Raw genomic sequence first — 27,588 nt, forward strand, 5'->3', positions numbered from 1 at the left:
GTGATGGAGACTCTCCTTTTTTCTTGTGTGTTAGACAGAGCAATGCCTAGAGTAAATTTCCGAGCCTTGGTGTTTTTGTAACTTCCTCTGCAGGGTTTTTCATCACAGAACCCAAGTTATTTCATACTAAGCAGGAGATTCATTGAACTTCTCTATTCCACAGGAGCTTGGATGAGATACCTTGATGGGAAGACACCCAAACTGTAACACATTCAAAATCCTTCTCAACATTTAACTGGGAGTTTGGATTGGACACTGGAGTGTCCTGGGAGTTTCTTCATATACCTTGACATTTGAAATCACATTTAAACTTCTCCAAGTTTTCTGGGCTTGTCCCTATATCCCAGTGTGATAATGGCTGCAGGAACTAGTGTCTTCTCTGTCTTGCAAATGGGACGTCAGCATACAATTTATGTGAATATCAAAATAATAAATAAGAGTGAAGATGAGACTAGGACCCAAACCCTGTTTTATCCAGAAGATTAACAGGTCTCTAGAATATGTGACATACGTAGAGATTGCTGAACACATCTTCCTTTTAATTTCTAACCAAGACTGATAAAACACTTGAGGCCCTTGGAATATGAGCCTGCCTTCAAAATAAAATCCTATCCTGCTTCCTAGCATGCTAATTAAAAGTGCATGGCCGATTCAGGCAGCCTTACAATAACAAGAGAAATGCTGCAGGCATAGAGATGGCAGGGTTTATCCTGTTGTGAGTATACAATATTAAAAACAGTCCAATATCTCATAAGGATGATTACAACAGCACTCTTGACCTTTCTGCAAGAATAAGAATAAAAGCAAAAGAAAAACAATAATCAGTTTTGATTTGTCTTGAAAGTGCTCTTCCTTTTTTTAGGCATGAAGTTGCTGTTGCAGAGAGGTGATGGGGGTCACTGTCACCCTTCCCCATCACATCAGTGGACACTGACCAGTTGCTTGGGTCTCAGTCTGTGAGCAAATTGACAGACTCCACTGGAGACACCTCCCCTGGGATTACATGTGGGAGCACGGGTCACTGCCTCCCTTAGCTATTTGCCGGGTCAGCCCTGTGTTTGGTTTTGTTTTGTTCTGGGTTTTTTTTTTTTTTTTGGCTTTGTTTTGCTTTATTCTGTTTTGTTTTTCTTTGCTTTGCAGAGCTGGCTGCTGTGGGATTGGCAGTGGGAAGGGGTGCCCTGGTGCAGGCTCCCTGCCTCAGCATCACTGCCAAGAGCTGCTCAGGGGCTCCAGCTCAGCATGGTCCCCTCTGAGAGCACTTTCTGTCTCCTGACAGACTTGCTTGTGTGACTTGTTCATGTCTCAGCATGCCCATGCAAAGAGCAATTAGCCTAAAACCCATCAGTAATGGAAAGTAATAACACTAATCAAAATAAATTATGGGAGCACTAGATTTTGAAATGATGAGCTTTATAAACTACAGCCATGACCATTGAAGATAACCTGATGGTGTATCAAAGATTCCAAGTCCTGTTTCTAGATTCTGTCTCAGGCAGTACATGTATTGCTTTAACAACATACACAAAACTATTTAATTCTTAACCCAGAAGATTTAAACAGCTTCATCACAGTCTTTTATTAGAAGCTCAGAGCAATTTTGAGAATGACCACTGAGATCTGATCAAAAAATATCAGAGAACTTCTTGGGAATTTTATGGAAACATTCTTTTCAGTGATAGAACTTTTATTTTTGTGCTTAGACACTGAGGGAAACCCTCAATAGCTGAGCTAATCTTTTCTGGTATGCACAATTCTGCCTAGAGCCAGCTGTGTACAGATACATTCTAACATTAGAATCAGAGCTGTGTCTTTATGCTGAGTCTTCAAAACAAATTTAGTCAAAAAAAGCAGGTGTAAGATTTTTGTGATGCTGAACAGTTTGATCTGAAAGCACTTTTTCATTAATTTATTTTGAATAAGTTGGATCTATCTACCCACCACAGGGCTGAAATGGGTTTATTTGATAATTGTATTTATTTAGGCCTGGTGCCATTGGGAATAGGAGAAGGTGAAAGCCCTCTAAAAGTAAACCTAACCAACATTTGTACTTCATAAATTTTAAGGCCAAGAGATAAAAGGCATTGTACTCATGTGGACTTTCCAGAACCAGAGCATTTTCTTTACTTATTCAAGTCTTATACCGAGTCCAATCTCTTTAGCTGAATTTAGACCTCTTAAAGTAAAAATAAAAAGGCTACCTTAAACTAAGTATTTTGTTTAAATACTCAAACAGAAATTATAGACTATGGTAATGACTAATTATCCTTAATTATTATAATCACCCTATTTCTAATCTAAATATGTTTGTCTCCATTTGTAGTTGAATACATTCCCAAAGTCATTAGCCATTTGTATCAGTATTCATCACCCTATTTTGGGGGGGGTTAAGAAGGTGGTCACTGTTAAAAACCACATTCTTCCAGCAGTGACTTTCCATTTATAGTTAGATTTTGAGACATACCAGTTCTCTGGCTTTTAACTCAGTTTATGTGTGCCACACTTACTCTGTGTGTAGCTTTATAGTTTCATAACCCCAGCATCACAGAGCACCCTCTGTGGCCAGCCCGGCCAGCCCTCAGCTCTCAGTAGCCCAGCAGGGATGACAAAGGGACTTCTGGCACCCAGGGGTGTCATCCCTGTCCAGATACAGCTCTGTGAGAGACAGCTGCCTGTGGCAGGGAAAGGGCACAATTTGGGTCTGAAGTATACAGCTTTTGGGGTTTTAGAATGTGTTGAAAGAGGAGGCACAAACAAGGAGGCAACCACGAGAATTGCTTTCCTGCACTTCATCAAAGGTGAAGACGATGAAACAACCGGACACTGACATTGTTGTAGGTAGTGTGGGACATCTTCTGCTTGGTGTGTTTTGTAGTGATGTCAGGATCTCCCTGAGGGGTGTTTGGGACCCACATGTGTGCCCTTTCAGGGACTGCCTGTGGAATGCACTGCTGCTCCATGCAACGTGCCAGAGGGTGCTGCAGGTGCCCTCACCCAGGGTCATTTCTCATCACTGAGAGCTCAGTGACACCTGTGGGCTCAGCCCTTCTCAGGTGTGAGTGATAAGCTGGGGTCTGGCAGTCAAGCACACGATGGGGAGCCTCCCCAGCCCCAGCCCAAGGGAGCTGGCACATCAATACCCCCCCAGCACCAAGAGCTCAGTGTGGCACTCACGAGGAGGCTCCTCTCTGAAGATGTGGCTCTTCCCAGCCATGGTGCTGGCTCTTTGGGAAGATCCCTTCTCAGCTGGCGTTTCTAGCTGCACACAGAGGAGTCATCCATGCAGGCCAGGCTCAGCCTTCCCATCATCATAAGGGGATTAAGTGCAGTTCTCATCAGAGGATAATTGTGAGGAGCAATGCATTAAGGACATAGAAATGCAAGGGTATGAGGGCTTTGTGAACATATATTGAGAGGAAGAAAAGCACATGTAACTATGAGCTTATTGAAAAAGAAGTGGACATTTCAAAGGAAAACAAGATTAGCACTGCATTAATAAGGAGTAAGAAATATAAAGTAATTTTTATATTTGTATGAAAACATAAGCCACTAAGAAACAGCTTGGTAGCTTCCAGCATGATTTCTTGTGCTTCTTTTTGAGTGACCAGTGGGGAAAGGAACTGAGCCAGGTGGATTAGGCATCACTTTCACATTAGCAATTCTTAATTTTTCTGTCATTAATGACTGCATCTAGGAGTAATGTTTACTATTCAATCCCACATATATTTGTTTATTCTCTGTGGAAAAATACTGTGATAAGCCATCAAGGACTACATGGTGTACAGACATGAGACAAGCCTGGCTTTATATCCTGCCTCTGCCACTTGTCAGTCTCATTTTTTGTGCTGAGGAGCAGCCCAGTCTCACCACCATTTTGCTTTCTGACTGGTTTGGTTGATCCTGCCTTTGAAGAAGGACAAGGGCTAGAGAAAGATAGCCCCACTTCTCCCACTTTCTGTGGGCTCATCAAATTTTACATGGCACCTGCTGATCTATGTTTTTCCTTTTACTTCACTGCTCCCTTTTGTATTTTTCAGGACACACCAGGAAGGTAGAGTTAATCTTGACACTGGTGACTCGTTCATGCAAATATTTTGTCATCTTTGAAATGTATTCTATTGTGGAATCTAACAACATTGAAAACTTTCAGAGAATATTAAAATCATTAGCTTTATCAAAACACAACATTTCCATCACCCACTGAAAACAGACTTCTGCAACTAACATAATAATAAAGCAGAAATTCAGTTGCTGGGGCACTCTAGAAGTGAACATAGTCAAAGAGGAAACTCGGAACCACTAGGTAGGTGTCAAGCTGTTGGGTTTATTAGTTTAATTGCTTCTTATAATTCTTTACCTAGTCTTTTCCTAAGGTGCTGCTGTAGATTCCTTGGGGTAAATGTTGCAAACTACTCTATACATCTTGCAATTGGAAGAAATAGGTTTTCTCAGGAATTGTGTAATTCATTATTTAATCTGTTGAGTGATAATATATGGGTAAGTGTATCTTTTCCTAATCAAACACAGGAGACAGAGAAGATGTCAGATCACAATAAATTATACTGGACTGATGACATATTTTAAGGTGTGCAGCTATTTGTGATTTGTATAACTGGACATCCAGAATATCAAATTAAACAATGAGACTCATAAAAGAGCCTTTTGCTATATTTCATTCTCTCACCTACTTAGCTGAGTATATAGATAAAGACGGTCCCATCAACTGATTCATTATTAAATGTCACTTAAGGTGACCAAAGTTCTCTTGGAATTTATGTGGTTGCAGAGGCAGTGTTAAGGCTCTCTCCTCCCTCTGCAATACACTGATACTGCTCATGGCATTGGCTGTTACCATCCTTCAGGAAATGTGTCCCCTCAAAGCATGAGAAATAGAAATATAGCCCTGAAGGAAAAATATTTTAACTAAATGTCACCAGATACAGAATATTTCTTGTTTTGAGTGGTACTTAAATAGACAATTCTAGCCCTAAATGTTATAAGAAAAGTATAATAATAATAGCCTATATTTTCACAAGCTAACTTTTCTTAATGTTAACATATCTTGACTACTTGGATTAGAATTCAAAGGTAGTGTAAAGGAAAGTATGATTGTCAACTATAATACTCTGAAAACAATTAGTAAATGTAATAGAACCCATATTCTTTTAAAACAAATCCTCCTTCCTCACTCCAAGGTTACAGTAATATTAGTTACTATACAGATTGGTAGGCACTCCTTTGGCTCCCAACTCACCTCCCCTAATGGTGTTTGAGAACGTGCTCTTAACAGCATAATATCCCTCTCTAAAATTAAACCTGATACAGCTGGAGATGGTGAATGCTGAGGAAGAATATGTTTTCCACAGGTAGCAGAGCTGAGCCTTTCTCCTTCGTGCTGAGTACCAGGTTGTAATAACACTGACACAAAGAACTTGATCTGGGGATTGTTACAAGAAATATTTAGTACCAATAAGAGAAATTGATTGCTTGGGGAAAAGAAATAAATGAGTCCTAAATGTGAAATAACATCTTTGCATGTATCTGTGATCCTGATGTAGTGCTACTGCGTGAGTGACTGAAGCATATCTGATAATACCCTATTGGTTTGGGAGAATTAATGTATTTTTCCACTCTCTTTTTACAGCTCCCAAGTCTACCTTTTGTCCCACTGAAGAGACCTGGTGGCCAGGCCTGGTTATTATCATTGCAGTATGCTGCACCACACTAGTGTTTCTCTTTGTAGTTGTCATCATTTGCTACAAAGCCATAAAAAGGTAAGACTCCAGAAGCTTTTACTGTGCTTAGGGCAATGCAGCCCCACAGAGGCTGACCCAAGACTTGTCTCATGATATCATGTTTAGTTTAAAGGCATCCAAAAAGCAAAATGCATCCTGTATGTGTGTTTTCATTGGAAAGTCACTTCATGTACCATACCCTGCCTGTGTAAAGGGTGTAGTTCGATGCAGTCATGGGCATAAGAGAAAACATAAAAACAGGATAGAACTACATTGTTCAGATTAGTAAGAACTTGCCCAAAGTGAAATTGCTTCAGGTTGCTGGTGAATGTGGAGAGCTTTGGCTTGGCCAAGTGTAGAGGTAGGAAACACTGCACTACTTGTATTTGAACACTACTTAGGGTAACGTTCAAAATTTACATGTGGGATGTGAGATTCTTGGCCCAGGTCCATTTCTAATTTTAGCATTTCAAATTAGTGCAAACTCTTGTAACTCAAAGTCTAGCAATATGTGTAGTTTTTCATTTGGAGACCATACTTCTAATTTATTATTGCTTCAAAATTATAACCTCCAGATGAAATTCAAAACCTTTCTCTCTTAATGTAAAAGCCTTTGTGAAGCCTATGTACAAGAGTGTGTAATAACCATTTCAGCTCACTGTCTGCAATAGCTGCACTTGCCTAGGCCTTGAGTATTTAGGAAGTATTGATTTCAGTTGCACAGAAAAATATGAGCAAAAATAATTTCTTCAATTAAATAAATTTTTATATTTCTGGTGGAAAACGTCAAAACTTTAACATTTCCATTGTAAGATTCCAAATGCAAGTCCAAAGGGTTGATTTAGAAGATAAAGTAATTTATGGGAATTGTAGGCCAAAAGGATGAAGGTTCATTTCTCCTCTACTGTTTTTAGTATGGCTCTGACAAAACCCCACAGCTGAGTGTTTGTGGTGTCACCGTTTCATTCTGTGAGGGTCTTGGCTGGGAGCTATTAGTATATCCAGGTGACCCAGCCTGCAGCAGAGAATGCAGGATTCCCACCCATAGCTCTCATGAGACACTGCAGTGACATCTGAATCTCAGTTTGGAATATGTGACTATTTTTATCAACTTCATGTTTTCTGAGTGATAATATTTTGGAGTGAGGAAAAAAGGAAAATAAATGAAAACACTTTTCATGAAAAATGTTATGTGCATGCAGTATGATTGCAAGACTTTTGTTGAGCCTTAGTGGGGAAATCACAATGGTGAAGCATTGGATATGTTTTGTGGTTGTTGAAAAATTTATTCAGGATTTGAAAGAGTATCAAAAAGGGAGAATTCCATCAAGAAAAGAAAGCCTTTATTTTAGTTCTTATTAAATTTACATTAAGTATTTTTGCTATTCTGGTTTAACTAAAATGAATGTTTATTATTTTGGGGGAGCTGGAAAGCTTTCACTCTAGCAACTGCACTTCAAAAAATTATCTTTGGAGGACTGAGATTGGCATCCAATTGAATTGGTAGCACAGTGCAAAGTCTCACACTTGTAGTTGCTAGTCTACCATTGCTGCTCATTTGTGTTTGTCAACTCACTGCCAAATTGTGAATGATTTGTGTCAAGGCTGCAAAATATTTGTATGAGAGCAGTAACTCTCCAGAGCAACTTGTACCTCATGTGGAATTGCTTTTCAAATCTGCTATTATGCTGGTAGATGGGAGCCATAGATGGGAGGAACAAAAATTAAATTTAAAGAGACAAATTTAGAGCCGCCTTGCAAAGTTTTGGGGAATTCACATACAATCTCATGGTTCGTTTCAGTGCAAAATAATATTGATACTTGATGAAGATACCCATTATTTGTCAACTGTATGAATATCAACCTATAAGTCAGCTGTTTGAACAGGCATTAGGCTGAGTGAAGAGTGAAAATTCCTCTTAGATCTTCTTATTTTTGACATTCACACTGCTGACAAATGCTAAGCTGAAAACTGCTCAGATGTGGAATGGACAGCTATGAAAGAAAATCGTATTAATTATGATTTTACAGGGTAACTAGAGCATTTCCTTTCATCAATGAGTCCTTGCTAAAACAGTTCAGCTAAAAGAATGCCCTGAAGGGCCTGGCAGCACTCCCCAGTAGTTCAGGTTTCTTGATCCACTGTAAAAGATATCTCTCAATAAATGCTGGGATACAAGATTAGATGTTTCACAAGAAAAGCATCTCTGGCTTCAACACAGTATTATTACATATCATTGAGCTGAATTTGCTTTAGCTAATGTAAGAAATCCTTCACTCTGTTTCTTGCTGGGAGATAGAAGTGACTAGAAAAAGAGTAAGGAGATTAATCTGGGTGATGCTAAAGCCAAGAGTTCCTCCAGTGTGTTCCCAGCTTTGGGCTCCATAACCATGCTCTGCCCTGTCCTTTCTCATACCCTCATCCCACCACCTCTCCTCTGCACTCCTCCTCCTGGGCCCTCCTTCCTGCACATCTCCTGGAACTGGGACTTCTGTCACTGCAGCACCTCTGACAACTCTGTCTCCTACCTCCACTGAAGAGGTGCTGAAGAGTGAAGTTACAGCAGTCCTCTGGTTGTAGGGTGTGACAGGGGTTAAATGCTTTAGTAGGGAGTGCAGGCAGGGATTTATTTGCATTTAGTCTGGCTCTGTTGTATTAATCCCTCACTTTCATAAGAATCAAATTTGGAGTAAAAAGTAAAAGAAAAATCCTATTGAGCTTAAGTTGAAATCTCATTTACTGGTTTCAAAGGGCCAGACCCAGTCAAACTCTCTTATGTCTGCTTTTCTGTAGCAGGAAGAGAGGTAGTGACCTCGAGGTATGATAACTCAACTGTGTTTTTATTCAATCTATATATAAACTGTGTCTTCTGGGGTAGTTTCTTTTCCCTCATAAAAGCTAAAACTTCAGTGTATCACCAACTTTAGGCACTAAGGCAATATGTAATAAAATACAGCCTAGTGGATTGGTGCTTCTTTGTATACCATGACTACCAGAACCAAACAAGTATGCTATTACCTCCATCCCTGCATCTACTGTGGAAATACTCAGGTTCTTCCATATGAAATGGTCATAAGAAATGCTGGAATCAATCCCAGTGAATGGATTTGACTTCTCTGGGCCATGAGGGAACTTCCACCAGGTTGCATCCATCAACTTTAATACTCGGATGGGTTGAACTTTTGGGAAGATACATATGGAGTGATAGTTCAAAAGTGCTTCAAGCAACTTCTAAATTTCCTCTGTGTGCTGCTGGTGACTGCAGCATTGGACACTACATGACTGGCACACCAGGTACAGATGTGTGCTGCTGCCCAGGTCAAGCACCAGAGGAGACCACACATGATACTATGTTGTGCTGCAGCATGGTTACATGATAAAACCACCCTCAGTTTGGCTGTGGAGAAATAGCTATTCTTCTGTGGTCTTGGTGTTAGAGGGGTATTTCCACTTTAAAAAAAAAATGTTGTTTTTCTTTTAAAAATCTTTTCCATAGCACATCAGAAAAAAAGTAGCCATAGTCAACACCATCTGTGACATTTGTAGATTTCTAGGACAGGCTTAATCACTGGCTGGGGCTCAGCCTCAGTGTAAGCAGTGAGACTTTTCTATACATTTCATGGATTAAAAAAGTGATCTCACAACCAGTGATTTCTGTAACACATAGAAAGAGCAGATGAATAACTGCTTAAAAATCTAGAATACTTCCAAGTAATTCTCTACCATGTCTTTGTCTGTGAAAACCTGCCATTCTCACTCTTTCCTTAAAAGACTGTAATCAAGAAGTAAAAGCAGGAGGTCTAAAGACGATCCATAAACTAACACAGGGTGGAGAAAACAGATTATTTCAGTATTATGTGATTTTTGGGTTTGGCAAGTGCACCATGAATGCCAGCAGCTCTAACAAACCTTCCTCTGGTGTAAATCAATGCAGATTCAAAATCAATCAGTGGAATTCAATTCATTTTAATCAGCTCTGGAGGTGACTGTCCCTTAAGCTTTTTTTAACATCTGCAAGTACCTCAATAATAGTAAGACACTAAGACTAGAGAGAAGAGAGAAGTAAACACAGTAAAGAGGATTAACGAGAGTTGTTTGGTAAATAAGCAACTGAGATGGGGGAGAGCAGGACATGCAGTGTGTAATCCTATTTCTGCAGCTCACTGTGTGTCAGTGTCTGTGCGGGGAGTAAGATATTTACATAAAAGGGAAAAATAAGTCCTTGGCTCCCTGTATAAAATTAAGATAACAGAGCCATCTGTCAAACCTTGAAGGAGAAAGCAAAGCTGAGCATCCTGGTCTTTATGACAAGTGATGTGCCAGCTATTCAACCTGTCAGGGAGTGTTTCAGATGGTTTTCAAACATGTGAAAAATATATGCTCAGTATCTCTGGAACATCCCTATAGTTTGAGATGACCCATGAGCAGGTCACTGTGCCTGGTGATGTGGCTCCTTGGTTCTGCTGGATTTCAGGTAGGATGGATCCATCTGTTCTCAGATGTCCTGCAGGGTTTGCTGCCAAAGAGCCCTCCTGCTAGATCAGCAGGGAAAGTGGGCTGATGATAGCCAAGCTTTACATTATATATCTTTTATTCACTGTTCTAACTTTGTGAAACCACTGTTCTATATGTGTCTCATAGCCTGAGAAAAAGGTACCATAAATGCCTACATAGGCACTTCCTTCAGTAGGTGCTGAGTTCACCTTCAAATAATAATTAAATGGAAGAAAATATTGTACTGAAATAAAATGACAGGTCATATTTAAACTGTCTTAAAATTCATTGCTCAGGTATTTTTAGGGTTCTTAGCATATGTGTATGATTTATGGCCCCTGCAAAGTCTAGTTTCAGAAGCAGGAGCAAGGTTCTGAAATTTGACGTTGTTTAACAAGAGACTTGCAAGGGGAAGACACTGAGATTTTGTTAAGGAGGCCAAGAACTGGCAGTGGGGGCTGTGGTGAGGGTGCCCCATGGTGCAGGGATTTATGTCCCACTAAAAAGGTCGCAGCCCTGCCCTTTTTCCCCAGCCAGTTTTGTACCACTCACTCCCTCAAAGAGCAAGAACTGTCCTCTACATGGTCCTCTCCTATGAGCCACTGAGATTAAGCATGATCTAGTCCAAAATCAGTATTAATTGTAACAAAACAGTGCTGTTTAGCCTGAGCAGAGGAGACAGAATCCTAAAAGTACTTAACTGCTTTGAAGAGCAATTTGCAGCATGACTGATGACAGACAGGTCAAGGTAAATTGAAATTGTTAATCTCTCCGATTCTCCCTGACACATTAGAGGAGTTTGTACTGAAATGGTGCCTTAATTCCGAGCAGGTGAAGGGAAAGACATTAATGACTTCAGAAGATAGAGTGAGATAGTTGGTGGAAAAGATAGGTTTAGAACTACTGTTTGAGTGGGAGATACCCTAAAGGAAGAAGAAGGTCTGTGGGGGCAGATCTCTGTGCCTTTGATGCAATTCATTGATGCCAGACCAGATCAGCTCTGCAAAAGGGATCAGCCCCTACGAAGTGATCGCTAAGAATCATAGAAAGACCCTGGAAATGTTACTGAGGGCATCTGAGGAAAAGGTAGACTTTAATATTTTGGAAAAGTAAGGAAAAGATCTTTGCACTGTGGCCTGATTCCACTGTCTGAATGTTGATGTTTATCAACAACAGGATTAGTTTGTACCACTGAACACCACTGTCCAGGTCTTCTGTCACCTCACCCAAAGCCCAACATCCTCATGTGTTGCTTACCCAGTATGCCTAATCATCTCCCAGTGGTGAATTGACTCCCATCCTTGGAATGAGGCTGTAGATAATTTACTAAAGACAATTTAAATACCCTGAGCAACCAATCTTTCTGCAGGAGATCCCATTTTTTAATTACCAAGAAATGAGTTCATAAAATCACAGGATGATAGAGGTTGGCAGGGACAGCTTAAAAGCATCTAATCCAAACTTCTGCCCTAATAGAGTCAGCTAGAGCAGCTTGCTTATGTCTGTGTCCTGCTGGGTTTTGAATATCTCCATGGATGGAGAGGGTTTTTTTTGTTTCCTTGTGTTCTTTCAAATTTATCACTATTTACTAAACTAAATGTAGCCCTGCTTGATGAAAACTGAGTGCTAATACAAGGAAAATCAATTGTTCTACCAAACAGTATTGAACTCTGGATGTTGGTTGTGCAACAATGTCGAGGGTGGTATTTATGAGTCAAGCTGTTGAAGAGCTTTACAGCTTGACCCAAACTCAGTGGAGATGCCAGAGATCTGCTGTATTTATTCTGCTGATTCAGTGGCATCAATGGGGATTTTGGACAGGGGACTGGTAGTGTGTGCTGCCCGATGTTTTTTGGGTGCATCAAGACGAAGAAGGATTAGTGTAGTTTTTTAAGCAGAATAGCAAAATATTGCAACTACTTGTTAGGCTCTTTTGACAGTTCAAGGGCTGATGAGTGAAGTGGATAAAATAGCCTTTTACTTGGAGAGATGGCTCAGCCAAGTTACATGGGCACTGCTGTGCAGAGCAGTTTGTTTTGCTCTTGTCTGTGCAGAATGTGTTGGTCAGAAAAGCAGAAGGATTTGCTCTCCAGTGCTGTCAGTCTAGGATTTTTATAAGTACTCAATGTTTTTGTAACTGTTTAGGGCAGGATTGCTCTGTCTCTTCTAAGTTATGCAAACTCACAAGTTCTGCTAGGGAGAAAGTTTGTGGTCATAAATGGATAAAATGCTCCACAGTTTCTCATAGCCAGGAACACTGAAAGCCTCCAAGAGGCTTTAGTCCTTAGCATAAAACAAGTGGTCCACTTTCACAGAAAAGTCTCTTATGGGTCATTTTGCACTTGTTTACTCCTAATTTGTGATATATTGACAAAGGTACCAACAGAAATCTGTAGACAATTATGGTCTGTCCTGTGACAAATTAATTTTTCAGTGTGACCAGAAACAAACTTGCCATTTTTTCTGTTTCTACTGCAGATGAGGGTGCCACATTGAATGGGCAGAAGTCTACCCATACAACCAAGTATTGCTGAGAGTTACTGCCTCAGTGCAACTCTGATAGCCATGGGTGGATTTTACACACTTGTGACAGAATATAATGCTCATGCTGGTCTAATTGGTTGCAGCATTCTTGATTTACCCCAACACAAATAGAAGATACAAGTTAATACTAGAGCTTTGAAACATATAGGAGAGATGCAAGACTCACCATGATGTTTTTATTACATTTTTTCCTAATGACAAAGAAATCAATTTTTCTTAGGCATTCTTTTAATTTTTTAGCCAGTCATACTTTTTGCAAGCTGATGTGAGGGTACTTGTGGCTGACCATGTGGGTGAAAAGCCAAACTATGGCTGTGGCATACCCAGCACAGTGTGCAGACACATTTGAATAAACTTTCTGTCTTGATTATCTGGAGTATCTGATTAGGGCCTGCAAGAACCCAGCAGCAGCAGCAGCCTGCAGTCCCTGGGTCAATATTTTTATGACTCAGAGAAAATTGTACCCATTGTAGTAGGGTGGGGGTGTAGATCCATATTCCCACTCCTTATCGCCCAGAAATTCCCTCTGCACAAAAATTAATCCCATGGAAACCTCCTTGCTGGCCTTATTTCCCCCTTTTGCTTTCTGCAAAGGATTTGCAGTTCATTTTGAGTAAAAGCAATAAAGCCTAATTTCTCCACTGGCTGAACAACTGCAGCTCCTGGTGAGTTGGTTTTGAGGGTCCGAGCTGAAGAGAGATCACATCTCACACTCCCTCACCTTGTTCTGCTGTTTGCTGCCTACAGCTGCATTGTCCAGAGGGAAAAAGCACAGACAGGGTCCCCCTCTGCACATTTGTGACACTCATGGGGTGCACATCAATCACAGCCACACCTGAGCCCCTTGGACCCGTGCTGCCACTGCTCGAGGGGCTGCAGGGTCTGATTTCTGCTACCTCTGTCCTCCTTTCTCCCCAGCCCCTGCACTTAGTGCTCAGTATTTATGGTGCTGCAGGGTTGCTAAGCAGCACACAGCTCCCTGCTCAGAGAGCCTTGCGGCGCAGGTGAGACACACAGTAGGTCAGTGTGGGCAGAGCTGGATGGGAGAAGATGGTATCTGCTGGGGCAGTCCCTCTCCACAGCACACCTGCCTCACTCTCGCTCCAGAGTCCCCTCCATCAGCAGGCACATGTCCACTCTCAGGTGTGGCTGGGCTGGAGAACAATATTGCTGGTTTGTCCATTTTGGAGAGCCATTGGCTAATTAGACATGTCGGAGAACATTTGTGGGGATGAGCATCATGACATCCGTTCCCCAAGCTAATGCCAGGTGATGGAGTGAACAGAAGGTTATGATGTGTGTAAACAGGTGTATGTAAAGAGTCTGATCCCAGCTGTGTGCTAGGTAGGAGTGAGAAAACAGTGGAAATAGTTCTTCATTCCAGTCTTTGAAAGAGGCCATGGAAAGAGGACCTACGTGGAGAAACTGTGCTGCTTTTAATGTCTGCTTTTTGAGGCAGTGGCATGAAACTTTTTTGAAAGATGTTAATACTCCCAAGCAGCTGGAACTGTAGTTTCTTCCCTTCACTTGCTCTAAGCCCTAAGAAGTGGAGAGTGGCTAAACTCAAATTTTTCCTCAGAAATTGTCCCCAGTTACAATTTTCTAAAGCTGCATAAAACCAAATCTTTGCATAGACATCAAAGTGAGCAGGACTTGCAGGTTTCTCTGCCTCTTCATGGACTTGCCCCATTGCACACCTGGAGCATGAGAAGGCTGGGACCATCCTGTGCAGTCCATGGACATTGTGTTTGCATTTATCCTGCAAAGAGTAGGGTCTGGCTGTGAAGACTCTTCACTGTGAGTGGAGAAAGCCAGAAGCAGTTGCATGAAAAATCAGTGGTCTCAGTCTGGTTGAAGGCAGAGACAGATTGCCTCAAATGCAAAGTGATCTAGATAGCTGCAAAGGTCAGTTGATTTTATGAGTTTTAATTTTCTTCTCAGTTCCTTGCATTTATTTGCGTTGCAGACACTCTTCTTTCAAAGATATTTCTGTAACAGAAGATCTGCAGAGAACTTTTGTTCATCTTGACAGAGATTTATCATACAGTTAAATAATGTTGTGAAATTGTATTTAAATGATTTTGTGAAACAGCAGTAGCTTCATTCTTCATTCTTCCATCATTCAAGTTGTTGCCTATGTTCGACAGTGATGAAGTGGCAAGGTAGTTATCTGCATTCAGCAAAAAATCTGGACACAAAGTACCTTGATTTGGGGGATGGAAAAGTCAATTGCCTAAAATGCCAGTATCTACAGTCACTTGACCAGTGAGGGGCATACTGTCCTTGAGAGAGAGCAAGAGAGCAGAGAAGAGCAGCCCTTGCTCATCTCCTCTCTCTGTCCCTTATTATTTCAACCCCACATTTTTCTAGTACTGATGCCCATCCTGAGCACAGGCATCAATAGCCATTCATTTTGCAAATATGGTAGGGAATTCCTGTTCTTTTTTCTGTCCCACTTTCTCGTCCAATGGGGACATGTTTTTGTAAGGACACAAATATTTCTGATATTTCTCCAGTTTTCTTAGTTAATGTTTGTTAAGCACTTTGAGTATAGCAAGCTTTGAATAGTTGTTCAATCCATTCTGGAAAGCCTAGAGAATTTTAAAGAACTAAGAGAGAGATATAAGTTTGGGCTTCCAATGGTTTTACTGTATTACAGAGTGGCAGATAAGTTTGTTGCCCTCATGCCAGCACCTGTGAGAACATGTATGTCTCAGTTTGGTGGGGCAGATCATACCTAATGCAGTAGAGTTACAAATAATCCCATTTTTGTGGGTGAAGCATACATATTTCCAATCCCAGGCTGGTTCTGCAATGCTTAGCAGAGCATGGAGCATCATGAACTGAGCTCCATGACTGTGCCTTAGCTGCCTGCACTACTCTGCAACAGGGCAGATCCTTGAGGAGCAGGAGTGTGCCCAGCTCATCCCCAAAGGGCACTGAGAGTGCACAGTCCACTGCCAGGCATGGCCATGGCTGTGACCATCCTCCAGACATATTTTGTCTTTGTTCAAAGTGCCTTCATTTCATGCATTTGATGTCTTTTTAATTTTTTAAATTTTTTTTAATCGTGTTTAGTAGCTTTTTGCTGGTATAGACAGCCAGCATTATGAGTTAATTTTTTTACATTAGTCCCATTCATTTTTCTCCTTTTATGATCAAAACATATTGACAGTGTATTCTACACTGAAAAAACCCAATGGATAATGTCATCTGTAATATCCCTCCAGTCAATAAAACCTTTTAAAGATCATTAGAGGGAATGCAAAGAAAGGGTTATTATGTGAGGGGTCACTGAAAGTACTTTTATCAATTATGTCTGTTCATTCTCCAGCATCATAATAATAAAGCTGTTTCTCTTCCTTAATATTGGTTTCATGTAGGAGCATAATTCTGAAGTTAGCTTAATTGAAGAGACTTAGTAGGAAATGGGATTGTATCCATCACCTTTGTCTCCCAGGGACAGATCCTCTTCCTGTGTAACATCAGAACAAATCTTCTTCGAGTCCAACAAAGTCTGTGGAATTACTCTGACTTTGCACTGGTGAAAATAAATGGAGACTAAATTCCAGTTCTTAAATTTCACATGTGGCTCAGCAATCTGCTGTAATTACTTGCAACCTGAACAGTCCAAATCCTCCCTTTAGACATACCCAGAGTGACTGCAGCAGGCTGAGAGAGGTGCACTTCTGCAGAAAGAGATCTGCCCCATGCTTTGCAGCCTGAATGCACCAGCTCAGGGAGCCTCTGAAGTGCTGATGAATGGCTGCCGAGCAGTATGGATTTTTTTTTCCATGAGAGAAACACTCAGCAAAGGCTCAATCCATGTACAGAGAAGGGAATTTGAGTGTGAACCATCCCAAAACAGAAATCGCCCACATGCCAGCAGGGTTTAAATATACTCCAGAAACTGCTCAGCTAAAATTGGCTGTGAGACAGAACCAAGTTAGCTGTAAGACACAGCAAACGAATCAAAATGCTCACGTGAACAGTCAGAAAAGAAGCTCTTCTTGAGAGTTAATATCTTGGAACTATGTTAAGCTGTCCTGCAACAAGATTTGCAGAGCTGTGCAAGAAACTTTCTCCTTTTGCATAATTGTCCCAGCACTATGCAGAGAACTTGCACAGATCTTCTCCCCCTCTCTACACAAGACAGACAGAAAAGGTCTGAAGATGTCAAAAATTGTATGATTACTTGCTCTTGTAAATATTTATCATCTGACCACTGGTTCAGTTTGACTAAGATTGAAGTACTCAAGGGTCTCTAGGGAAAGAATGGCCTTTTCTGATTCATAAAAGACTTATTTGTTTTCATAAGGATCAATGCAGCTTGAGGAAGGAGAACTCCATCAAATGTCTAAAACTGAAAAAAACCCAATATACATAGTCCTTTCAAATGCTGCAGGTAATATCATCCAAGATACCTATAACACTTTCTAGTTTGGAAGAGTAAGTAAAAAAATCATATATTGTGATAAAAAGTAATAAACACTGGGACGAGACAGTTTGTTGGTCTTTTAGAGGCTGGACTATTTAGCTAACCTGAGTGGAGATGGAAATATGGGGAATACATGTAAAAGCCTGGGGAGACAAACACTGAGCTGTAATGAGTGTGTTGCTAAAAGTTGTCCAGATGGAGCTGCTTTTTATTATAACTGTAAAACATTTGCTTTGTATGTGGGAGGCAGTAGAGCCAGTAACCTCTTCCTACGAGTAATGAATAGTGTACTGCCTGTTTTCTGGACAGATAGATGGTCCACATATGGCCATTGGCTAATTTAATAGAGAAAAACCAAGGTTCCAGAGAATTTTCATCATTAGGGTTTCTTCTTTGACTTCTGTCTTTACATTGTCAAATAAAATATATCCATACTGATTTTTTTCCTGTGTCTCTGAGACAGTGAAAGGTAGAAGTCAGAATGTGACTCCTTCCATGATTCTGAAGATTTTCAGAGAAGTGTCCTCCTCCAACATTCATTTAAGCCATAGCACCAGGCTGGCCAGCAAGGCTGGTTGTATGTGGCTGCACGCAAATTTAATGGCTGTATTCCTGAAAGCAACTGTTGTCAATGCACTGAGCTCCTCTAGCAGGAGTCCTAGTCACAAACCAGTCTTAGAAAGCAACCTCTCTTGTCCCACCACTTGCTCTCATGGAAAGCGATTCACCTCTGATGACTGATGGCCAGCATGAATCAAACAGTGGTTTGATGAACAAACAGCCTCCATTCATGTTCTTTATGTTCTTATAAACATTCAGATTCTGCAGAGTGATGGTCTAGAAATTGAATAACATGACAAAATATATTCTTCTATTCCTATCTGCTAAATAAGGATGTATTTGAAGTGTGACTGTAGCCCACACATCATCATGTCTGGGCTTCCAGCAGTGATGTCTAGCCTGGAGCTCTCAGCAGAGCTGCCAAAGGTACTGCTAGCATCCTAGCCCTGGAGATGAAGCTGAGTGAAAATAAACTACCCTGAAAATAAAATACCCTGAATCTTGGACAACTTTTTGTAACCCAGAAAGGTGCCACTGCAGCTGATCTCTACTGGTATAGAGGTGGCTTAGATATATCTGGGTATTTCTATGTCCCCTGAGGATAGACCAATCCTTATGAAGCAAAGGGGTGTGTTGTATGAGACTCAATTTTATTGAAAGTTGTTATCTTTTGTGTGTTGATAGCTAATGAAATATGGTTATGGAGAAGAGCTTTGAGACCACTGCACATATAAGTGAAATAACTCTCTCATTGCCTTCCCCCTTCAGCCACTTTGCCCCAGGGATCAGCAGGCACACACTCAACCCAGCACATGCAGCACCAGAAAAGGGGCTGCCAAATGGAGCTGCCCAGAGAACTTTGTTCAGAAGTGAAACAGCAATGAGGAGAGAGACAAGCTCTTTATATGTTACTGAAGGCACCTTCCTGAGAGAAACTGAAAACACAAAGGGATTTTTGGCATGGGCACCCCTTACACTGGCACAGATACAATTGTGCAAAGACAGTACAGAGATGCCTCATAGCTTTCACCTTTGGTAGAATCTGTCAGTACTGATACCCATACAGTGCAATCTTTCATGTATATACATATATAGAGAGAGACTATTGCAGTTGGCTTTTAGAATTTACAATTTTATACCACTGCTCAGCAAAAAGTGAAATTTCACTTTGAACTTCTGAGTACTGGTCATCCCCTCCAACAATGCATGCCAAAAACCCAATCTTTCCTCCTCTAACTATACCTCAAAATAAGAATGACCCTCTATTCCTGTTTGGGAAGAAATAGGATCTGTATTTCCCCAGAGAATAATCCAGGGCAGCAAATCCCCAATTGGAGACAGGTATCTCCTGGCAGTGCTGAGTCAGGTATGGGAACCCCAGAAGGAGGTGAATTTGAGATCCTGTCATGTCTCTGCTGCCAGCCCAAGGTCACTGCTAGCTTAATTGGATTTCCTTGGAACCCAGCCTTCCCAGATGCTGGACTGGATGCACTGACACTCAACAAAGACATTGCTATGGAGATAGTTAGTAGAAACAGGTTTGCAACACTCAGGCTGTCTTATGAAATCAGGTTTCATTCTAAACTCTATCCCTTTTAGGCATGAAGCACCCAGAAGTGTATGAAATGTGGATTGCACTGGGAGTTTTAAACTCTCTTGCAGCTTACTGTTCTGGACAAAACTTCTGTTCCCATGTCAAAGTGATCTTATTCTTCTCAAAGCTTTATTAAGCCTATAATGAGGTGTGATAAAGTCATGATTAAATGTATAGTCTACTCTGGTTTTACTTGATTTTGTCTGAGTAGTCATAGACAGAGATTTTCTGAAGTGTGTACAAATGGGACAGGAGGTGAAGCCCTCTCCTAGTACTCTATCACATAATTGCCTTACAAACAGTAGGTCTATGCCAAATTAACACAATAGCTAAAGCTGGCAAAGAGAGTTTTGTCAAATACACAAAGTTTTGTGACTAGGCATAATAAATGGTCAAAAACTATGTTTCCTCTAAAATTTTTTTCTAAACGTAGAATGTAAAAACTGTGAATGTGCATCAGTACATTGACCTTTATCCAGGACTCTGCAGAGGATTGATACAAGCCAATGTGACAAGCCAGTATGAAATTCTTTGATAAATAAGTTATATAATGTGATCAGAACCACATTTGAAATTGTAGCTTGACATGTGAAATACACTATTAAACAGTTGTTTGATGCTTTCTTGATTTTAGGAGTCGCACAAGTTAATGCATGCATGGTGGAGAGGTCTTATGGACTCTGAGGCATCATTTCAGGCGTGTGCTAAGCTGTACAGAGTTGCATGGCCAGAGTTTCATTCACAGATGTTTGGCATGAAGACCCAATTTGTTTGCTAAACAATGTATAGCAAATTATACTGTAAAACAATGCAAACCACTTATTAGTGAAAAGCCTGTTTCGCCTGCCACCAAGTGAGTATGTCACAGATATGAATAGTTCCCTGCTCATTTCCTCACTAATTTGAAACATCCCTTTAACCAGTAAAGAGCAACCCTGGAAAGGAAATGCATAAATGCATGTCCATAGCTTATCATCTGAAAGGGGGCTTAGAGTATTACACTTTGGAAGATCATGCACGATTTTACTTATTAGGCAAAAAATAGGATAAAAGGGTTCCCCTTGGTGTGGAAGAAACTTTGCATACTTGGATCTCAACAGTCAACAAAAATTGGAGTAAAAAGAGTTAGTGGCACAGAGCTAGTGGCACACAGAGAGCCAATGCCCTAATGTAAGAGGGAACTTGAAAAATCACAACAAGCCAAAATGACCTTGTATATCTAAATACATGGGCCAATTTAATCACAGTGACAAGTGCATACGAGTGTGCCAAGCCAGTGATTTAAGTGGTGTAACTGGGGCAAGTCTTACCCCAAATCCCTGCCTGTTGGGCATTTGAAGACAAATTGAGAGAAGGAGTTAAACAGAGCAGTCTCCAAGCCTGAACTTTTGCATTGAACAATAGTCTTTTCATTGAGACTCAAGAAAATAAATGCTCTGTTTTGCTAGCACTAACCCTGAGCAATTGATAAGGCAGAAGCAGAATTTTGATAAAATCTCCATTCCCCTATTTGCAGGATCTGAAAAAATAATTTTCCATTGCATGCAAGTGCCAGTGGTGTGATAACCCTGGCAACCTGTCTAGCAGGATCTGCAGAGTGCTCCCACCATCAGAGGAGAGCCTCCAATCCACCCAGGTCTATGCTGGGACACCAGCCTGGGGAGGGGAAAGTGTAAATTTCAGGACAACTGAAGCAGTGCATCTTAAAGTCACTATTATAAAACAAAAAAATGTAGATTAAAATGAGAGGAAGACATTTTTTAACATAAAGAAAGACAAGGCAGTCTAGACAATGAAAGAAAATGGAACTGGAGAGGTGCAGAAACATAGGAGACCAAAGAAAGGAGTAAATAGGAGGAAAAAAAGCAAGTAAAAGTGGCCAAAATGTCTTAGTTTTTAAAATATTGATAGGTTTGGAACTGGGAGAAAAGAAAAACAAAAGAATTTTTGCAAGCAGCAAAGATGTTTAGACAGCCACACCATTTATCTGCCCTGAAAAAAAAAAAAAAAGCACTGCCATCAGATTCTCCATTTTTCCTGTCAGGGATGTGGTGTAGTGGATGTGTGCTTTCAGTGTCACAGAAGAAAGACCCACATGACCTCATTTCAGATGCAGACAGGCACTGCATGTTGAGCACTGAAAAACAGTTCATCAAACTCCTTAGTCTCCTTAACTCTTTCATTTCCATTCTCTAATAGCTGCAATCATGACTAATATTAACAAGCTTTAACTCTTACCAGCTAAACAGACATAAAATATCACAATCAGAAGTATTTTCTTTGAGATTGCAAGCAAATAAATTTACCTACCTGTAATCATTCTCCAAAGTATTAATCTTTCATTAATAGTCTGCTGAAATTAAATATCATTAACAATTTTTTGTTAATTTCTGTTTGTTTTATTAAACATAGACAAGAACAATAGCACAAACTGACTGTTGTAAACCATGTATTTGGTCCTCTTTTTGCCCTCAACAGCACCTTAAACTCAAGACACTCATGTCCGTCTAGGTGGAAAGTACAAAGTTTTTTTCCTCCTACTATGTTTAAAGCATTTAGTCAAGCCACTTTTGGGAAGGGAAGTTGTAGGGGGCGGTTACAAGATAGAACATGGTCTGTTACAGGACTTAAGCTCAGGTCTCCCTTTTCAGAGTAACTATGAAATCCTAAATAAATTGCTTTGCTCTATAATGTACAGATGCTTGATAGCTTTTTGCACTTGTTCAGAATTTATTGTATTTTCTCACAATTAACACATGATCCTGGACCTGTTAGCAAATAGTAGGAGTGGCCACTAAACAAAACAAGAAGGCAATGGTGCTGGAAGTCTGGTAGGTCACAGCAGGCACCATGTTTCAGTCACTAGCTCAGACACTAGAACACAGACAACTGTATCTGGGCTAGCAGAATAGCCTGCCTTTACTGACAGTGCAGGGAAACACAAATGCCTTGGGCACAGAGCATCTGACATATTTGGGGTATCCACTTTAAGCTGTTCTGAATAATGTTTTATAAGTACCTGTGGTTTTCCACTGGCTGTGAAGATTGTCTGGGTTTGGTCACCACAGGTGTGCATATCTGCACTGGTCAGATGAGTCCACTCCTAATTACTGCACACAGTAGTGTTCTGATGATGAGTGATGGACTTGGGTCCTTGGTGGACATGACTGGTCATCATCCCATTTTGAATGATATGACACTTGAAGAAGAGAAAAATCATGACTGCCCCAAGGCAGAGCCCAACCCAGCACCCAGCCCAGCACCCCAGCCTGTGTTCCAGAGATGAAGGTGGCAGTGGAGGACATTCCTTCCAGCAGCCTTCACCTCATGCAATAGGGACACCTGTGTCCATTAACAGATTAGCATGGGGACACCAAAAGGCGCATCATGACACCTTAGGATCAGACCTGCTACCTTCCAGGTGGGCTATGGTGCTTGACAAAATTAGCTGCTCCTTTGGCCTGTGGTCAGAAAGGGAAAAATAGAAGTTCAGTGTTATTATGTACCTTACATGTCCTCACTTTCAATCTGTATTGACAAAGAAGATGTTGATCTCTGTTCTTTCTTCTCTCCCTTCTGCCTGTACATCACCAAACCTGGGATCACCCAAGGAAACCAATGAGAAAAGAGGAGAACGGAACCAGTCGGTCGGAATATGCAATGACCTCCTCCCAAAACAACAAAACAGTTGATAACAATGCGGTCGTATAATCCCCGAAACCCCACCAAGGGCAGGAGGTGGTGAACTTTCAAAGCACACACACAGAGTATGCAAGGTGGGTGAAATGAGGCAACGAAGGGAGCTCTGTGGCCAAGGACTTCATTTCAGAAACAGCGCACGCATCAGTGATCCAGAAGAGGAAAACAGGCTGCTCCCCAGGCTTGCTGCTACTCCGAGGGAGGATAAACTCACCCACCTGGGCTGCCCAGAGAAAAGGCCTCACAAAGGCATAAGCACTGCATGCTGCATCCCATGAAAGTGATGTTACGATGCCTCCCGCTTCTTCCTCTTCTTCCTCTCTTTCCCTACTTTTGTGTTTGAATTGAGTGTCAGAAGAATCTTCTGAGGAGAGGGTGATCTGCCAGAGTGGCAGTAGTTTATCACAGATGGGTCAGAGGGAGGTATCTCCCTCTAAATGGGAGGTGTCTCCCTCTAAATGGTAAGAGGTGTCTTCTACAGCCTATGCGGTTTCATACACCGATGCTTCATTCTTTTCATTCTTACTGTTTTGTTATTAAAAAGGGAACAAAGTTTTCGGTTAAGCAATCAAGCAAAATGGGCCTGAAATTGTGACTTATCCCAGGATATTTATCTGTGGTCTGGTGACTATGCAGTTTTCATGGCTGAAGGCTTTTCAGGCAGAAGAAATCAAAGTATAAGATTTTAGCAATTAGCATTGCTATTGGAAGAGATGGTATTAAGATGTGCTTTAAACATTATTAATTCATAATCAACCTCCTTTTTTGCACCACTCTTTTATTTTATCTTTAAAAATGTTCCTTTGTTAAATTCCATGTTTCTCTATGTTTGCATCACACTGATTTCCCAGGGAAACTCCTACAGGAAAGATACTGTTTACACCTTGGTGTGAGTGTTTGGGCAGGATTGTGTTGAAAGGACTAGCAGCCCTTTGAAATTCTCTTCATTCACTGGTTAGTCTTCTTCCCTCAAAGTGTTGAGTCTCCTGAACTGATGCACTTAGGATATTGCAGGACTGGCTTGTAGGACCACTTTGAGGGTCTGGCAGCTGGTTGTGCCCACACTACCTCGGTCTCCGCCTCTCCTTAGCTGAGGCTGACGGTGGTGCCAAGTTCAGCATACAGTTCAGTATACTTTCCATGACATGGATTGCAGACTATTTAAAGTAAAGCTGAATCTACCCAAATGCATTTCACATAGGATCTCAGGTCAGACTCAGTAAGTAGCCCTTAGGAAAAAGGTGATGAGACTAGTTGAGATGCTGGTCTTTCCCTACCTCCTGAAAACTTTCCTTTGTGTCGTATCTCCACATTTATGTCTCCATTTACCTCTGTGCTGAACGTAGTGATGCAGTCAAAGACAAATTTACACCCTGGAATCTTATCTAGAAATAAAACTTTGGTACCACTCGGTCTCCGTGTCTGTGGGTAACTCCCAGGCACCGATGCAGTCTCGCTCCAGGACCTGTCTGCTGCCCAGCTGTGTTGTTCCTCAGTACTGCAACACACCAATACTTTCAGTTTTGTATAAGGATGTGCCTGAACTGCAGAAATCAGACCTGGATTTTGAGCACATTCTGGCCTGTGGGCATTCTGTTCCTGGGATGCAGAATTTGTTGTGATGATAGAGGAAGACTATGTTCTGCAGATCTTCCCAAAAAAAAGCTCTGGAATGTTCAAATCAGCAGTCTCAGCTCAGGCCCGTCTGCAGTTTTCTATTACCTATCAAACAATAGGGTGTATGTAAATATAAGTACCTTTTCAATTATAAAATGAAATGCTGCTATATATTGCTCTTGAGAAATTTATGTAGTTATTCATTTAGCTTTTTAGTCTGTCATCACTATGTAGAAGTTTAACTGCATAAAATGATTTTTTAAAGTTAGACTTTCTTGGGAAGTGAATGCAATTGCAAAAGTGAAAAGAGGCAAGTAACCCTTTGCACATAAGTATAATCATTCCCAGCCACATTAATGTTGTGTGCTTGTGCAAGACACAGTGATATATTCTTAGATCCAAAGTGGGATTAAAATTATGGAATTTACAATTTGAGTCTAATATCCCAAATGTTGATTGCCTAAAGCCCCTAAATACTGTAATAAATATATTGGAAGTATATTTCTAGAATATTTTTAAGCTATAGCATTTATTTTGATGTAGTTACCTATGTTTGCCCTTTTTTTTTTTTACTCCAGTTGTTTCAGCCTAAATGTGGAAACATGGCATAGTTTGAGACTGGTTGCATGTTTATCTGAGAATATAAAGTATGAATTCAGATAAGTTTAGCATAATATGGGCTCAGGAGTAGCACTTTTTCCTACAGGTTGTCAATTTTATTTGTTTCCTAATACAGCTTTAAAGGCATGTTCTGTAAGGTCAAAATCACAGAAAGGATTTGTAGGTCCTTCAAAATATGTCTGTTTTTGCAAAAAAGAGATGGTCACTAAACTGTCTGATTTTCAATCATATCAGCAGTAAAATGTCCTCACTAGAGAAGACCCTGGTGCATGACACAACCTACAAGCAAACCCAGCCCAAGCCCCATGAAGACTCTTCAGGAGAACAAAAACTTTAAAAACTTCCTGGAGAGTGGAGAGGCATTGCAAGACACAGCACATGCCACCTAGGATCTATTTCCAACTCTGCCACTGATCTGCTGTTTACTAGCAAGTGATTTTGCCTCTCTGTGCCTCAGTTTACCCATCTGTATAATCACAATAAAAGCAGGTACCAGCTCTGCAGCAGTATTTTGAGAGAAGTACACGCAGCTTATTTGCTAGGCGGATATACACTATCGTTGTATGCAACATGCTGATAAATGTATCGGGCACATCATTCCATCATAGTTCTTGAGCAAACATTCCTCATGTGCTTTTGTAATGCATTGGCCACAGAAAAGCAGCAGCTGAAGGGATGAGAGCTGCTCCTCTGCTTGCCCAGACCCTTTGCTCTCAGCCCTCACATTGCAGCATGGCAGGGAGACGTGGGAAATGTTGCATGGGATAGTTTTGCCTTTAGATTCCTGGCCAAACACAGTTGGCTACATTGCACCAAAGCGATCTTGAGAAAGACGCTTGGAAAAGTATACTGGAATCAGACATAAATCTTCAGAAAAGGGAGGCTAGACAGGGGATGTCACTGAGGAGTGATTTCTGAGGCTTGCTGATGGGGTTTAAGGTTGTGTTTAATACTCTACAGACTACTTGCAAAGCTTATATAAGAGAGGCTTCTGTGCTTCCTAATTGTACCATAATTAAATGTGAAGGGGAAGGAATAGGCCAGATACATAAGCACTTTGCTCAGCAGTGATCCTGGATCTGGGGAACTGGCAACCCAAAATGCAGCTTTAAAAGCATTTTGAGTTCCTTTTTAGCCACGAAAATATCAGGAGTAAAGAACCTGCCTAGCTCCATTCACAAAATAATCAGATCCCCAGCAGGTGTGAAGGTGGCCTGTTTCTGCACAGAAGGTACTTGCTGTACTCTGACCACCGCCAGACAAACTCAGCAAACTGCTGCCCTCAGTCTGAGGGAGAACAGCAGCTCCAAATCTCTTCTCAAGGATCACCACTAGCAGGGAATGAACCTTAAGGCCCTGAGCTGCAAAGTGTTGAGTTTCCTCGTTCCTCATAAGACAGGAAGGTGGAGCTGAAGCCCTGGCCCTGCTCCCCTCCTGTCCCGCACCTGGCACAGTGGTGTGCCCAGGGAAGCATTTCTGCCTTGGACAGATGCTGCCAAAACAGACGTGGAAAGAAAGGGGAAAGTTCTACGAAGTATAAAATATAAATATATTGATATATATCTATACAGAGACCTGATTGTCCAGTCTTGCATGCCTTATGGTCACAGCATGTGGAGAAAGTGTGAGCACCCTGCTCCAACCAGGTCATGGCCATAGATGCTGCCAAGCAATGGAGAATCAGGCCTGTGGTAGATATGTATTTACAATACTCCCTGCACCTGTACAAACAAAAATATATTATTTTAAATTGAAAAATAGTGTGTTTAAATCAATGCATGAATGTAAATATTCTAAGATCTGCCTTCTTGACTGTGTACCACATGTACAGATGAAAACAAATATTGTTTATAGGAAATCTGTATCAGTGGTTAAATGACTAAAGAGAAAAAAAATATCAGACTTAATGTTGTCATGTTTCTCAAACAAGCCATTAATGTATATTTAGTATTTAAGGATATTGCTCAATAAGTATGTTCTGTACCAAAAACTGTGTTGCATATACAGATTGTGCAGTACCCTATTTTAAAAAGGCACCATAATTAATTTTTATTTTAAATAAAAATGTACTTGTAAAAACTTAGCTGTGTCCTGTTGATTATGTAGCTGAGAGCATTGAATGAGGGAATGGCTCCAGTGCCTCTTCAGGCACTTCTCTAGTTACCCAAATTTACCAGACATGCTTGAGCACTTTCTGTTGTGGTTCTGGAGAAGCTCATGGCTGCTGCTTGTGTGTGTTTCTGGATGGGTCCTGGTTCTGTCTCACCTAACCCTGCAGTTCTTGTCC

At 40.9% G+C, this 27,588-nt stretch overlaps 1 protein-coding gene across 3 annotated transcripts in view; it reads left to right on the forward strand.

Annotated features, from left to right (window-relative positions):
* The window catches only part of PRIMA1 (proline rich membrane anchor 1), a 48,679-nt gene extending 21,298 nt beyond the window's left edge, over positions 1–27,381 (forward strand). The window contains exons 3-5 of one of the 3 annotated variants that reach the window (XR_002466406.2): positions 5,642–5,771; positions 19,999–20,217; positions 22,976–23,018. Coding sequence is in view for 2 of the 3 variants with exons in the window: in XM_021541306.3 (XP_021396981.1) it covers positions 5,642–5,771; positions 22,976–23,075 (230 nt within the window). In the remaining variant the exon portion in view is untranslated. Of the gene's footprint in view, positions 1–5,641; positions 5,772–19,998; positions 22,711–22,975 lie in introns of those variants that run through there. The other 2 variants (XM_021541306.3, XM_077783978.1) reach the window with 2 other exon arrangements.
* Positions 27,382–27,588: the final 207 nt, after the last annotated feature.

The sequence above is a fragment of the Lonchura striata genome, chromosome 6 (assembly GCF_046129695.1).
Source record: "Lonchura striata isolate bLonStr1 chromosome 6, bLonStr1.mat, whole genome shotgun sequence".
NCBI lineage: Eukaryota > Metazoa > Chordata > Aves > Passeriformes > Estrildidae > Lonchura > Lonchura striata.